The following is a 16,899-nucleotide window of genomic DNA, read 5'->3' as shown; positions in this document are numbered from 1 at the left end:
TGGGTCTAGCCATTCATATCAGATTTCAAAATATGATTCTAAAGAACATGAGCGTAATCCACATTCAAGCCCAGTTGGGCTTCCAACAATGACTCATTATCCCTTGTAAGAAATCAAAAAATAAGGATCTTAAGAAAGATATATGCACAAGACCACCCAGATACACGCAATGATATTTTAGGGGATCTAGCGGATCCAAGGAGGACAAGGTCCTAGTTTGAGGAGATTCCTCTTGCTTACTGATCTTAGTTTTATATGTTGATGACCTCCTGATCATAGGAAGTTCGGCTTCAACAATTTCTATGGTCAAAGACATTATACATGATAGGTTATCTATGACTGACTTAGGTCTACTGCACTATTTTCATAGTCATGGGATCAATCAAGTTGCTTATGACATCAAGCTATCTCTTACTAAGTATGCCACGAATCTCTTAGTTAGATTTCACATAATCGACTGCAAGTCAAAATGCACACCATTTTTGTTTGGGGTACATCTTGACGATGGCGATGACACATTATTGGTGGACAACACCTTGTATTGACAACTTGTCGTGAGCCTTTTGTATCTTACCACTTGAGCTCTCATATGTAGTCAAGGTAGTTTCTAGGTACATGCAGGAGCTGCATGAGTTACACTAGAAAGTTGCCAAATGTATCCTTAGATATGTTCAGGGAACCACTAGTTATGGGATCCACTATGCAACAGGTTGTGTATTGGATCTCATGGGCTTCACAAATTTATATTGGGCTGGTAACAACATTGATTGCAACTCCACCTTTGGGTACAAACCTAGTTTGGGTTCTGGTCGCATCTATGATCAGGTAAAAATCAATTAACAATTTCTTTATCATAAGCAAAGGCTGAGTATTGAGGAGTAGTTAACATCACTATTCAAAAAAATTGGCCTCAGAACTTTCTCATTGAGTTGGCCATCTAGTTGGGTTGGCCGCCGTCTTCTCACAAACAGCTTCCGCGGAGTGTCGATTTCCATGCACTGCATATCAGCTTTTGCCGTCTTGGGAATCCCCATTAATCGGCCAAAAACTATCTTGAAATGAAAATCCCCACAAATCCAAAGGAAAACTCTTGGCAAACTGCAATACTAAGCTAACTGGATTGCGTTTAATAAGCACGAATACTTATTGCAGAGCACACCATTCAGAAAATTTATATCTCAAAGGAAATTTCGAGTATGATTTCACTACGGCCTATGTTGGATGTGCCGTCAATTTAAAGGTGTCGCAGTGTAACTTTCATTTAACGCGTGAAGCAAAGAGAAGGAAACTTGGTGTGTTCATTCGCCGAACCTCCCTAATTTGACAGCACAACGCCTCTCTCGAATCTTCTAATGACATGTGTACAAGAAAAAATTGCTGAAGTCATGATTTCCTGAATGTGAATTTGAAGTGACGGTGAGTTTCATTTAACGCGTCATTGCTGTGAATGTGAATTTGAAGTGATGGTGAGTTTCATTTAACTCGTCATTGCTGTGAATGTGAATTTGAAGTGAGAGGTGAGTAACTTTCATTTAACGCGCCATTGGAAAGGAAGGCAACGGGATTATAGTTATCTGTAAGATCGCTGAAACTACTTAATTAATGTGAATACGCGGAAACAGTTAGCACCACGACCCTCCCTTGAATGTAAAATAAAAACATAAAAAACAAAGAGATACTTTTATTTAAACAATCTCCTTCCTATAACGTAATACGCTTCAACATGCCTTAATATTTTTATGTAATTTAAAATAGAGTTTAAGCTTTTCCCTTTTTGTTCAATTAATATGTGTCATATGGCAGTTAAATTTAGTTAATGTTACTCAAATTAAAAATTAGGTTTTTGGGAAAAATTATAATTTACATCCGAAGAAACTAATGAATTAATACGTGATAAACATTAAAATCATGTATGAATATTGTAACTATATTGATAAATTATGGTGTAACATATGTGAGAAAATTATCTATACTATTATATTGTGCAAACATTACAATAAAATTTTCAAATTATAATCTGATGTGGTATTTATAAAATATTTTTTTATTATATTGAAAAATAAATATTTATTTTTCAAAATTAAATTACCATGAATTAATTACTAACAATAATATTAAAATATTATATTAATATTGCTGATATACCAATAAAGCTTTATTTGTATATACCATTCATAAATATATATTAATAAAATTATTATTATTATTATGATAATAATAATAAAGTTATATTTTTTTCTCGGCAACACTAACTAATCTATATTATTATATACAGGTAAACATTACATCCAAAAAAGACTGGCTGCCCAGGACCAACTGTGGCTCCTTGGGCGGCTCTATCAGACTCATAATTCTGCCTCGCAGGGCGATATTTCCAGTTTAGAACGATACACATGACACGGTGATATTCCAATGTAGCACCAAAACGGCCCACGCAGGGGCATCCCACAAAAGACTCATGACCCAGAAAGACTATAATAGCCGCGAGCATAACCCAGAGCAGAAAGACTAGAGTAGCCGCTAACATGACTCAGAACAGAAAGGAAACAAACAAAGACATAAGACGCAAACCAGATATCAACCGAGACCCCGTACCCGACCTGAGAGAAGGAAGCAAATGCGTGGGAGTGCCGCTGGGGGTTACTCCTCTGGTTTCTCTTCAAGTATTCTGCACCATCCTTGTCCCTCTGGGATACCATCCCATACTGCCATGGGATCTTGCGCGGGGGCTGGCAGCTCTTGTTCTCGAGTTCGGGAGGGGGCTTGCTGAGGCTCCCTCTCTGAATTACCCTCTGCATTCGATGGCTCCCCCATTGGGCGCTTCCCCCTATTGTCCTCTGGACGTTCCTCAGCAGGGACCATTGACGATCCTTCCTCATTCTCCTCAGGAATTTTGGTGAAAAGCACTGAGATATGTGCATTAATTCCAGCATTGTCCCTGGAGCTGCCCAGTGTAAAAATGACAGAGCCAAACGCTGGGAGCATGGGCGCTCCATCATTGGAGCTACCAGCCTCCAGAAGCTGACTGGCTGGAATTGGGGTAGCTCCCGCCCTTCTGTAACAATAGCAGCAGCAGCAGTGATGGTGAACATCCGCTGCAGGGGGACGTGAGGATTCACCACGCCCTGAACCTCTTCTGCAAGGCATCCTTTCACGCGGCCGCGCCATGGTATCCGCAAATTCCTTATCCTGTTCCAGAGCAGAGGGGGGCCTATTGTTACTGCGTTCCTTACCATCTGCTTGCTGTCTCCAAATTGGGTCGAGGCTGAGCACAACTGAGCATAGACAAAGACCAGAAAAAACAAGCATGGAGTGGACCTCGTCCGAGCTCTCAGCAATGAAATCACAACATCTTCGCTCAGAGTTCTGAGTAGCCTTCTCGTCGCACTGAGCTCCGCACCCCAACAATCCATCATTCTTAAACCCATTAACATTCCCTCGGTACTTGCCCGCATTGAATACTCTCTGCAGGCTTGCCATCGCCTCCAGCGCCTTCATTAAGGCTACCCTTATGCTTCTCCCGACTTGAAGTCTCGGCGGCGAGAGGCATTAAAGGCCCTTGATCCTCACGTGGCAGCCCATGCTGGGCATGTGGCTCTCCCTGTCCAGACTTGATGACACCCGCATCCGGGGCGACAGCCTCTTCTTGGATCAGGCTTTGACATTCCTGGAGCTGTTGCCTATTGGGAATGATATCTGTGCCTCCAAATAGAAGGGGGAGATCAGTCTCTGCTCCAATGTTGGCTAGGAGGTCCGCTATTTTGTTGCCTTCCCTTTTAGTGTGTATGAAGGAGATGGCTCTAGAATCGCTGAGTTTTTGTGCTATGTCATTAATAATAAAGTTATATTAATTAATATCTAATATTTAATTTTATAATATTTAATAATAATATTAATTGATAGTAATAATAATATTAATTAACAATAATAGTCATATCATAAATTGTTGGTCGTTTTTGGATCATAAACATCTAAAATCAAGCAATAATAGTCTTAATTATTTTAGTAAATGTGATTGATATAGGCACAAATCATTAATAAATATATAATAAAAATTATTAATAATAATAAAATTGATTTATAAATGATAATTATTAATAAATCACTCCTTCTCTACTTGTCATGAACTAATAATAAGAAGCATCAAAGCCATAGAAACCAAACAACACTTTTTGACTCTTGTGATTGACTAATAAGTTCTACTCAATACTGCCTTGGCAGAGACTAATATTAAGGAGCATCGCAATACATGCCTGGGCAGAGTTATAATAATAAGTATTCAGTTATAGAAATTAAAGGTGTTAGCACTATAATTTCTTCCTGAAAGTAAATTTTAAAAGTCATTTAAAAAAAAAAATCTGATTATAATGTTAAATTTGTTTTTCAAGAGTGGAAATAGATTCAGCTTTTAAAACACTCAAAATACTAAAATTTGACTACTATAATACAGATTTCTCAACTCCTTTTTTTAATAACAGAAATAGATTCAGTCTCTACACCCAGAATACTAAAATTTTGCTACTATAACGCAAATTTACCGAAATTTTTACAAATTTTTTACCAAAATTTTGCATAAAGTATCACTATCGGAAACGAAACAGCGTTCAAAAAAGTACTTATTCACTGTTCTGCTTGACTATCTTGAAGCGAAATATTCCAAAGATTCATAAGACAGAAAATTGCCCCCATCTCGAAGCGAAATATTTCTCACTTAGAAACTTCCATATGCACTCTACCCGTCAATGCAAAAAGATACAGCGATATTATCGGAGTAAGTTTGATTTCTCTAGAATGAATGCGACCACGCCCCCTTTAAATTCACAGCACACCCATCGCAAGGAGTCGCGGAAATCTCAGTTGAAGGATTCATCTTACCAAATTACAGTTTACATCTGCGTTATTTGGAAGATATTTTCTCCAATTTAACCCAATTTTGCGTCGCCTCTGCAGAGTAGTACACCGTAAGGGTTTGATCGGAAGATTGTTTTCTCCAGGAAGACTTCAGTAATGGCGATTCCGAAAACGGCCGCGGCGGGCAAAGTGCAGTGGATGGAAATTGCTCTTTACCGGAAGGAATACGTGGTAAGGCGGCGACCTTCTGGCAAAAAATTGCCCGCTATCGCAGAAGAGAGGAGTCTCAGCAATGGCGAACTCATGGATGGCCTTCAACCAGCTTTTCCTGCGTTCTGTGGCTTCAAAGCTGAGGGCGATGATGGAAGATCTGCGTCTGAAACGTCTCGACTTTTTTTCTTAACTGTACTTTTGCTAGTGGCCGAGGTGTTTTTTTTTTCTTTTCTTTTTTAGATCGTTACGGAATTGAATGGTCCATATCTGGGAAAACCTAGCATCGTACCCAATTATAGCATGGGGATATGAACTTGTATCATGTTAAATTTTTTTGCAAGAACACTGAAAACAAAACAAAATAATTTCTCTTGTTATTCATGCTCAAGTTCCTCTGGTAAAAGTGTGTAATTATGTGCATCGGGAAGTGATAATTTTTTTTAGAGATCGATATCGAATTAAGGAACCTCTTCATTTTGGAAGAGGAAGTGTATGTAATTAATTAATAGCAACAACATCAATATGTGAACAGCGCACACATGCATAACAATACACCTCTTCTTTTTTTTTTTATGGTATCCGATGGAGTTTTTTTTGATGGAGCAGCTCAAAGGGGTTCTTGTGCATGTGGTGTTTGGATTACTATATCAGTTGAATTATCTTATAGGATTTTCTGGAATGGAAGTTATGGCACTAACAACAAGACGGAGGCAATAGCTCTATGGGGCCTCTTGTGTTTCGGCAACTTTCTTAATATTCCTTACTTGCACATATACGAAGACTCGAAGATCATTATAGACCATGTATTGGGTAAAGCCTCCATCAACACTCTTATGCTACAAGGATTGTTGAAGAGGATAGAGCTCCTTTGGCAGCGTCAGGAAAGTTCCATAATCCAGCATATTGATAGGTCCCAAAACATGGAAGCAGAAACTTTATCAAAAAAAAGATTGCTTGGAATGTATGGTAAATGGTATTTAGAGATCACCCTGTAGCACAATACATATGACATGGGGGACTTCCTATTTCTGGGTTAAATCTAAACCTCCATTTTTCTCTGCAAAGTTTGTATATATCTCTTTTTGTTTCTGTATATATCACTTTTTGGTTTGCTGCTCTAAACAATATATGCAATTTTGTCTTAGAAATGGGGTTGCTCGCTCTGCCCCTGGATACTAAAGAATATTACATTTAGGGTGATATGATCTTTTTGATGGTCAATATATATCTCAGTTTGATAGCTCACCCCTTCTCCTCTTGTGAGAGATGGAGTACAAGGTTCCAGTCATCTTAAGAATAATATGCATGGTATGTATTCTGTACAGCGTTTTTCTTCCTTAAAAAAACAACATCAATATGTGAAATTGTGAATGAACTGAGAAGGTTTAATATATGATATTATAGATCTATTGAATTTAATATATGATATTATAGAAATATAGTTTAAAGAGATTTCAAATTTGTCTAGAGAATTATGGAAATTCTTGCTCGATTTAAAAAATATTGGCAGATATTTTTGTAAATCCACGGCATGGGTTTTCATGGTACTAAAGCCATTTCCAAAATGAAAAATAGGATTTGAATATTTTTACCATCAATTTTTTTTAAAATTGCCCTAGTCCAGTTATTTAAAAAAAAAAACCTTTTAGTATATTTTTAATATTCTCAAATAAATTAATTTTCTATATTTAAAAAAAAAAAATTTAATATAAAAATATTTTACTTTAAAATTTTAAAATTTCATAAAAATTATTTATAAAATTATTATAAATTTGAATATTTTTATAAAATTAAGATATATAAATTATTAAATTTTTCAAAATTCTGTAGGAAATTGATAATAACATATCCGTAAAACAATTGATATTAGCACGTGCCTAAATGTGCAACCTGCATGATCATCCGCTTCACATAATTGAGTTTTTCCGTTATATATCATCAAAATTTCATGAAATTGCATACCTTTTTCTCCATTGCAATGAAATGGAACAAATGTAGTTAGAAATGGAAAATTATGGAGTTAGATTGATATCTTCATGAACTTACAATTTATTAATGATTTATAGGTTGGAAGTTTCAATAATACATGATTTTGCTACATTAGTTTTATATAATGCAATCTGTTTCCAAAGATAGCTTGATTGGAAATGACGTGATCTGAATTTTGTTGTGAAATATGTTATTAGAGATTTCAAATCCCTGATCAACCGTATGGGCACGTCTTTGTAAAATATCCCTCGAGTCCTCGCTCGTGCAAAATGCAGTTTGGGGAAGGAAGATTCCACAGCCTTTAGGGTGAGTCTTTTTTCGAAAGTGAGAAAAAGGTTTCGATGATGTTGTAAGTTATGGGTCTACGTTATATTTCAATTTGTTAAGTTATAATTAATTGTAGTAATCATTTTGTTATTGATATTATTAGTTATTTAATTTATAAGGTTATATTAAAATAGTTAGAATTTATATAATAGATTTAATATATGTTTTTAGTTTTAAGAACAATAAATTTATTTAACTTATATAAATATATATTTATTTTCTAAAATTTAATGTTTTATGTATTTCCCACCCAAATTACTAAGTCTATGATTCCAAACATATATTTAAAACAACCAAGTCACAGTGCACATAAGCTTCCCACCAAGAAAAAAAATTAAATTTTAAAGAAACATGTGCACATTCCTAACATGTATGTATTCTCAGTATAAAAATGGCATGTGTGTTCTTTGCACCAAAAACATATGTGTGTTTCTAATGCTAAAAATGTGCAATGTGCACATATTCCTGTAGCTAAAAGCCTTAACACAAGAAATGGTTGAGGCAGGTTTGGCCGAGTAAAGATGTTGAGAAAAAGAAGGATAAAAGAACTAAAGTATATAAAGAGAGAGACGGTGGAGAAGAAATATTCAAATTCTCTCAAATTGCTTCACCTACGGCCTCACTTTGACTTAATCAATGCATGGTATACGGGACGGTTCTGTTATATTGCTTCACCTTTGGCTCTCTCTCCTGAAATTTGGTGAATTTAAAATCGTTGGAAACGTGTAGTTGATCGTTGAAATTTTAAATCTCATTCACTGGAATTGTGAGATATAAATAGATTTAGTTATCCATAAATTAAATTAGACAATTTAATATAGAATTCCAGTTTTAGATATTAAATTACTTTTTCATTAAATTCTTACCATTTTTATAGCAAAAGATATAAATTACAGTTTTAGATGGAAATTGTGAGGTTACAGTTTGAGATCAAAAGATTTCTGAGACGTTGAACAGGGAAGGGAAAATGCCTCCCGAAGAATATGTTACGGGTTTCAGAACATATTCCAATCCACTCATTTTTCCACGTTTTCTTTCCTGTGAAATCCAATTTCATTACGAAATATTAAAACATGTATATCTGAACTTTGCAGCGCACATGACGAATAAAAGAATAATTTTCAGAGGAGAAATAATTTTTCCTTTATACAATACAAATTGAAATCAATATGACATACGGACCATCCGAATCCCGTATCGATTCCCAGAAATAACTTCGTGATCTGAAGATTTCAGAATACGCGAACAAAAATTTCAACACTCTGCCGACACCAATCTTATATTATCCGTCTCTGATTTGAAGGTACAGACCGCAGGAAAAGCAGAGCGAAGGCCATCCATGAGCTCGCCGTTGCTGAGACTGCGCTCTTCCGCAATCGGCAGAAGCTTTTTCTCGAAAGGCCGCCGTCCCCTCACACACAGCTTCTGCGGAGGGGCATCTTCCATCCATTGCATATCACATGTCGCCGTCATCTTGGTAATCGCCATTTGACAGAATGGATCGAAAACAATATTGAAATGAGAATCCCAATCTGCACCAAACCCTGAGTGAAACTCTTAGCAAACTACAATAATAGGCAATCTAGAGTGCGTTTAATAAACAAGAATGCTTGCAGAGCGCGCATTCAGAAAATTTATCTCTCGCACTAAATGTCCAGGTATGATTTCTACAACGCCTTATGTTAACTGTGCTGTGAATTTAAAGGTGCTGCAGTGTAACATTCATTTAACACGTAAAGCTAAGAGAATAAACTTGGTGTGTTCATTCGCCGAACCTCCCAAAAATTGACAGCACAACCCCTCTCTCGAAGCTTCTAACGATATATTTAGGATAAAAATTTGGTGGAGTCGTGATTTCCACGATGCCCGATGTTGGCTGCCATGCTCTATGCCGTGAATTTGAAAGGGGTGGGACGTGGCTTTCATTTAACGCGCCATTAGAAGCGCGTGAGTTCGTTCAGCGAAACTACGTAACTAATGTGAGTACGCGGAAAACGTTAGCCCACGACCTACACATAATCGTACAGAAATAATTAATCAATCCGAATCTTACATAATTAATGTGAATACGCGGTAAGAGATAGCACCACGACCAACACTTATGCTTTAAAAATAATTAATCAAACGGAAATTACATCATTAACGTAATTACGCAGAAACAGGTAACGTTATAAATTAATTACTCATTCTAATTAAATGGAGAACTGTACTAATTACTGTTATTATTTGTTAAATGCTATTTGTTTTTCGTGACTTCATTTGAATACTTTCTAATATTCATTCAAGAAAGCTTAAACTCTATTTTAGACCATGTAACTTTTTTAATTTTTATTTTTTACCGTGTTATGGTTAATACTTTAAAAATGTTGATTAAGATTTGGGTTAATGTGTCAAAATATATTAGCTCGAGTAGTTTAGTGAATTGTTCGTTTCTTTAGTTATGTGAGTTCAAATCTCTATAACTAGCATTTGTACCAAATGTTGCAAAGGAAATGACTTAAGGCGTAAATTGAGGAATAATCTTGATATGTAAATGCTCATTTAAAATAAGAATTAATAAAGAAAATTGCATGCAAAGGTGGAAGATACATAAATTGAGGAACACTCTTGACACGTAAATGATTATTTAAAATAAGAATTAATAAAAAAACTTGCATGCAAAAGTGGAAGATAAAGCTAAATTATTTTACATAATCTGAAGTTTATAGATAGTATAATGCTTGTAATAAAGATTGGCTCTTGATCTTCTAAGATGTGAAAAACATGATGGTAGTATTTCCACATTTAAAATTGCATCACAACTTTAAGAATGATTCTTTATACATAGATTGGACACTTGCATCTATATCCCATGAGTTCATTTATATGGTGAGTTCTAGGAAGAGTAATCCATTAAAATTGACCAATATAGTCCAATCAATACTCATAATACATAATACTCATAAAAAAATAGGAAGAGTAGTCCATTCAAATTGACCAATATAGGCCGATCAATCTTCATAATACATAATACTCATAAAAACATATATTCCTCTTTAATTAACATTGTTGAAAAATATAATCATTAAATTAAAGGATATATTCATCTATTATGTATATTTATTTACTATGTGGTTTATAATCATTAAATTAAAGGATATATTCATCTATTATGTATATTTATTTATATGTGGTTTTTGGAAAATATAATTTTATTTAAATTAAGTTAAATCCAACATCAATATTATATGGAAAAACTATGTATTCGCTCAAAAATGTTGTGGCCAAAACTAAAAAGTGATTAACATTTACCATTATCTACTATTTCCATTTCTTTCTTTAAAAATGCAAACAACATAATAAATCCAAACTTGTTAGTGCACTTGATAAATCCAATTGCACAACATTTAAATTTTAAGAAAAACTATTGTAAACAATTTTGATAGCTGAACACTCTTTTCCATTGATCATTCATATAACCAGAAAATCATAAGTTGGCAACAACATACATTATGGTGATACAAAATAATTGGGGAGAACAACAAAGGGTGAATAAGTATAACGGCATAGCAGTGGTAGTAAGGTTAAGTAGTTTTTCAGTGTCCATTAACAAGATAAATGGAGTACTACATTACAATTACAATGCAATTCCGTTTATAAACTCATTTGTTGCCTGAAAAATAATTGTAAGCATGTAAGCTTTCAAGTAGTTTCAAATATGGTATATGTGCAGAGTATGAATTTTGTGACCCTCCCTCAGGCTTGACAACTCCATCCTCCATTGTTACTCATTGCCTTCTAGGTCAAAGAATAAGCCCCATGCTCAAAACATATTCTATATATGTCATATTGTTCCCCTCTTAAATTCAGAGAATTTCCATTCGAATTTTCAAGTTTTGTGAGGAGGAGGAAGATGTGATTTTGGAGCAGCTGGTGCATGGGGAGAACATTAATAACACTTTGCAAAGAGACCGAATGAGTCAACCTGATGCAAGAAATTCGTCACGCTCGCCGAACCGCCAAATGCAAAACCCTACTATCAACACCCAAATCACCACAAATATGTTTATCCGCCAAATGCAAACCCTACTATCAACACCCAAATCACCACAAATATGTTCACTAGATAAACCACTGTCGGGCTTAGTAGAAAGAAGGGTTGTTAGGGTGGTTTTTCCACAGCATTCTGAAAATCAGCCATCAAGGTATAATCAATTATTTTTTGAGATATGTTAATGTGAAAATAAAAAAAAGGATAGTAAGTGAGTAAGATGTTTATTTTAAAACACTTTTATTATAGATTTTAAGAATATTCTAAAATTTGATAGATAATTGATCTAATTAAGCAAAGTTTTCTAGTAGATAGTGAGTGAGTATATTTATTTAAAAATTTTTTATTATATATTTTGAGAATATTCTAAAATTTGATAGGTAATTGATCTAATTAAGCAAAGTCTTTCAGTAGAAATCACATAAGAGAAATTTTTGGATGATACATTTTGAACCAACAAGTGTGGTCAAGTGCCAACAAGTATGATAAAAAACAAGTGTGGTCAAATGTGGTCAAGTGCCAACAAGTGTGGTCAAGTGCCCACAAATGTGGTAAGTGTGGTTCATCAATTTAGGATGGGTGAGATTTTATATAAACACTATTATAAATCCATGTTAATCTTAAATTTCTTATTCAGATTGAACCAGCAAGTGTGGTCAAGTGCATGTGGTTCATCAATTTAGGATGGGTGAGATTTATATAAACATTATTATAAATCCATGTTGATCTTAAATTTACGATAGATTAATCTCAAATTCAAATGTGGTAAGTGTGGTTCATCAATTTAGGATGGGTGAGATTTTATATAAACACTATTATAAATCCATGTTAATCTTAAATCTCCGATTCCTTAATCTTAAATTTCAGATTTATTTTAGATTGAACAAAAAGTGTGGTCAAGTGCCAACAAGTGTGGTCAATTGTTGTTCATTAATTTAGGATGGGTGAGATTTTATATAAACACTTTTCAGATTTACTTCAGATTGAACCAACAAGTGTGGTCAAGTGCCAACAAGTGTGGTATATAAACACTATTATAAATCGATGTTAATCTTAAACTTCAGATTTATTTCAGATTGAACAACAAGTGTGGTCAAGTGTCCGGTTCATTAATTTAGGATGATCAAGTGCCAAAATGTGTGGTCAAGTGTGGTATATAAACACTATTATAAATCCATGTTAATCTTGAATTTCAGATTGAACAACAAGTGTGGTCAAGTGTCGGGTTCATTAATTTAAGATGGGTGAGATTTTATATAAACATTAATTAATTTAGGATGGGTGAGATTTTATATAAACACTTAAATTTCATATTTATTTCAGATTGAACCAACAAGTGTGGTCAAGTGCCGACAAGTGTGGGTCATTAATTTAGGATGTGTGAGATTTTATATAAATACTACTATAAATCCATGTTAATCTTAAATTTCTTATTGGTTAATCTTAAATTTCAATTAATTTAAGATGGGTGAGATTTTATATAAACACTATTATAAATCCATGTTAATCTTAAATTTCAATTAATTTAGGATGGGTGAGATTTTATATAAACATTATTATAAATCCATGTTAATCTTAAATTTCTTATTGGTTAATCTTAAATTTCAGATTTATTAAATTATACAATTAGGCTAAATAAAAAGGATATAACACTTAAATTAGTACAAATGCAAATTGATTCTAAATTCCAAATCTACTATTTAAATAAAAATACCCAATTTACATTCCAATTTTATGATGGGTGAAATTTTATATTCACCTCCAATTTAGGATGGGTGAGATTTTATATAAACACTTCATAAATCCATGTTAATCTTAAATTTCTGATTGGTAGAATATAACAGTTAAATTAGTATAAATGCAACTTGATTCTAAATTCCAAATCTTTTATTTAAATAAAAATACCTAATTTACATTCCAATTTTATGATGGGTGAAATTTTATATTCACTTCCAATTTAGAATGGGTGAGATTTTATATAAACACTTCATAAATCCATGTTAATCTTAAATTTCTGATTGGTAGAATATAACACTTAAATTAGTATAAATGCAACTTGATTCTAAATTCCAAATTTGTTATTTGAATAAAAATACCTAATTTACACTCCAATTTTATGATGAGTGAAATTTTATATTCACTTTCAATTTAAGATGAGTGAGATTTTATATAAATACTATTCTAAATCCATGTTAATCTTAAATTTCCGATTGGTTAATCTTAAATCCATGTTAATCTTAAATTTCCGATTGGTTAATCTTAAATTATGATGAGTGAAATTTTATATTCACCTCCAATTTAGGATGGGCCAGATTTTATATAAGCACTATTATAAATCCATGTTAATCTTAAATTAGTATGAATGCAAATTGATTCTAAATTTCAAATTTGTTATTTAAATAAAAATACCTAATTTACAATCCAATTTTATGATGAGTAAAATTTTATATTCACCTACAATTTAGAATGGGTGAGATTTTATATAAACAATATTATAAATCGATGTTAATCTTAAATTTCCGATTGGTTAATCTTAAATTATGATGAGTGAAATTTTATATTCACCTCCAATTTAGGATGGGTGAGATTTTATATAAGTACTATTATAAATGCATGTTAATCTTAAATTTAGGATACCAATCTTAAATTTCAGAATTATTAAATTGTACAACTAGGCTAAATAAAAATCAATATAACACTTAAATTAGTAGAAATGCATGTTGATTGTAAGTTCCAAATTTGTTATTTAAATAAAAATACCTAATTTACACTCCAATTTTATGATGAGTGAAATTTTATATTCACCTTCAATTTAGGATGGGTGAGATTTTATATAAACAATATTATAAATCCATGTTAACTTTAAATTTCAATTGGTTCATCTTAAATTTCAGATTTATTAAATTGTAGAGCTAGGCTAAATAAAAATGGATATGACACTTAAATTAGTATAAATGCAAGGCGTGATATCTATTTTCTTTAAAAATATCTAGAATTAAATTCCAAATTTGTGAGGATCTATTTGCTTTAAAAAAAATCTAGAATTAAATTCCAAATTTGTGAGGTTCCAGCATGATATTTATTTGTTAAAAAAATATAGAATTAAAATGGATTAAATTATGTCTTAATATTAAGATATTTTACTAAGAAGAAATAATTATTTAAATTTTTTTTTTGAATTTATTTGTTAAAAAAAATATAGAATTAAAATGGGTTAAGTTATGTCTTAATATTAAGATATTTTACTAAGAAGAACTAATTATTTAAAAAAAATGTTTGAATTTTTTATTATTCAAATTGATTTTAAGTGATATGTTAATTATTTTAATTGAATGGAACATCCAATTTAGGATGGGTGAGATTTTATATAAACATTATTATAAATCCATGTTAATCTTAAATTTTTGATTGGTTAATCTTAAATTTTAGATTTATTAAATTGTACAACTAGGTTAAATAAAAATGGATATAACACTTAAATTAGTAAACTTAAATTTCAGATTTATTAAATTGTACAACTAGGCTAAATAAAAATGGATATAACACTTAAATTAGTATAAATGCAAGTTGATTCTAAATTCCAAATTTGTAAGTGAAAATACCTAATTTACACTCCAATTTTATGATGAGTGAAATTTTATATTTACCTCCAATTTAGGATGGGTGAGATTTTATATAAACACTATTATAAATCCATGTTAATCTTAAATTTCCTATTGGTTAATCTTAAATTATGATGAGTGAAATTTTATATGCACCTCCAATTTAGGACGGGTGAGATTTTATATAATCACTATTATAAATCCATGTTAATCTTAAATTAAATTAGTATAAATGCAAGTTGATTCTAAATTCCAAATTTGTTATTTAAATAAAAATACCTAATTTACACTCAAATTTTATGATGAGGTTGCAGCATGATATTTATTTGTTAAAAAATATACAGAATTAAAATGGATTAAGTTATGTCTTTATATTAAGATATTTCACTAAGAAGAATTAATTATTAAAAAAAAATGTTTGAATTTATTTGCTAAAAAAATATAGAATTAAAATGGATTAAGTTATGTCTTAATATTAAGATATTTTACTAAGAAGAATTAATTATTTAAAAAAACTAGTTAGCAAAAAAATGATCCCTCTCATGACTAGATAAATCCAGAGTCAAACTGCATCTAAGTTGGTCATATATAAATGCAACACTTATAAAAAAAATTAAATTATCAATATATAGATATCATTAAATGTTTCACTTTAAAGAAATTATTACTGAGTATATAAAATGTGTAAATATTCATACCTTTCTAGCCAAAGTTGTCCTGTAAGTTAAAATGTGAGCCATGGCAGGTATAATGTAGATTGTAAATTTCAGTCAGAGAGCGCCTCCTGCACAGTTGATAAGCCTGGAGAAGGGGAAAATGATTGCAAGAAACCATATGGGAATCACCACAGGCAACCTAGCAAGTGCATGCTTCACAATGCTCTTTGTATCGTGCATTCTGATAACCTTTTCCCACACAAAGTATAAGGGGGTGCATGTGAACCCGAAGGTAATGAACTGCAACCATTTCAAATTTCGAGACTCTCATTTATGCTTAGCACACTGCAACAACAAAAAAAATATAATGGAAATTGTTCTTTCAGGCCTTATGAATGAGCATTAGAACGACCTACCAGGTTGCGAAAGCCCAACTTGGGAAGCAAGGAAAGGGAATTTGCATCTGAAAGCCCAGTAAACTGATATTGCAGAGGGTAGAGCTAGAGTAAAGACATACAAAGTTGTCAACATGTAAATTGCCTTAAATTTTTTAGGTTTCCACATGGCATGCATTATTTCCCTGTTACCAAAATTGAAGTTTTGTTAAAAGTGACAAACTTTTAATTTTCAGTAGAAACACATGAAAGCGAAGAAAAAAATATTGGGAACGTACACTGTCACGGCATTGCCACTGAAAGTGTAGAGTATATTGGTGGCCCCAGTGAGGTAGAGGACCAGCTTTGTTGGTGCGGAATTCTTTACATCTTCTATCTGCACATTGTGTATCAGGAAAGAAGTCATTGTTCAATCACCACACTAATCTTCAAAGAGCGGTTTTGCGCTGAAAGCTGGAATTAGATCTTTGTTGATGATTTGGTGAGCAGTAACAAACATTGAAAATTCATTTTCAGGCCTTGAAAGATGTAATCAAATTCTACCTTACATTCTTTAACTCGCTTCAAGAGTCTCCGAGGCCGAAAATTGACACAGTCGAGACGCCGTTGTTTTTGTGATGGGTTGTAGCGATGGAGTATGTGATTGATGTTTGCAAGGAAATTATGCAGTAGCTGCAACCAATTTATATTTGATTCGAACACACAAAAATGAAGGGGGAGAATGAGCAATAATAATGAAGCGAGGGTAGTTAGGACGCAACTAAAAAGGAGTCGGTTATGAGATCAACGAAGGGTAAGGAGTTGGTTATGAGATCAACGTAGGGTAAGGAGTTGGA

At 32.7% G+C, this 16,899-nt stretch overlaps 2 protein-coding genes and 1 pseudogene across 2 annotated transcripts; 1 reads left to right on the top strand and 2 right to left on the bottom strand.

The window, feature by feature from the left end:
- The first annotated feature begins 4,880 nt into the window (after window positions 1-4,880).
- On the top strand, window positions 4,881-5,376 carry LOC149254782 (uncharacterized). The gene is made up of 2 exons (XM_089454836.1): window positions 4,881-5,256; window positions 5,305-5,376. Exons 1-2 carry the CDS (start codon window positions 5,008-5,010, stop codon window positions 5,374-5,376), a joined length of 321 nt encoding a protein of 106 aa, XP_089310962.1. The 5' UTR covers window positions 4,881-5,007.
- Window positions 5,377-8,282: 2,906 nt separating this feature from the next.
- Window positions 8,283-9,068, bottom strand: LOC149254781 (uncharacterized). Its single transcript, XM_089457105.1, has one exon. The coding sequence runs from the start codon at window positions 8,866-8,868 to the stop codon at window positions 8,635-8,637; it is 234 nt and encodes a 77-aa protein (XP_089313231.1). The 5' UTR covers window positions 8,869-9,068; the 3' UTR covers window positions 8,283-8,634.
- A 2,138-nt stretch (window positions 9,069-11,206) lies between these two features.
- Window positions 11,207-16,469, bottom strand: LOC149254780 (auxin transporter-like protein 4; annotated as a pseudogene).
- Between the last annotated feature and the right edge of the window lie 430 nt (window positions 16,470-16,899).

This window comes from Pinus tabuliformis, chromosome 7 (genome assembly GCF_031772625.1).
Source record: "Pinus tabuliformis cultivar Carrire ecotype Pingquan chromosome 7, CPIR1, whole genome shotgun sequence".
Classification (NCBI taxonomy): domain Eukaryota; kingdom Viridiplantae; phylum Streptophyta; class Pinopsida; order Pinales; family Pinaceae; genus Pinus; species Pinus tabuliformis.
Note: the sequence above shows the minus strand (reverse complement) of the source record. Positions and strands in the feature narration are given on the sequence as shown.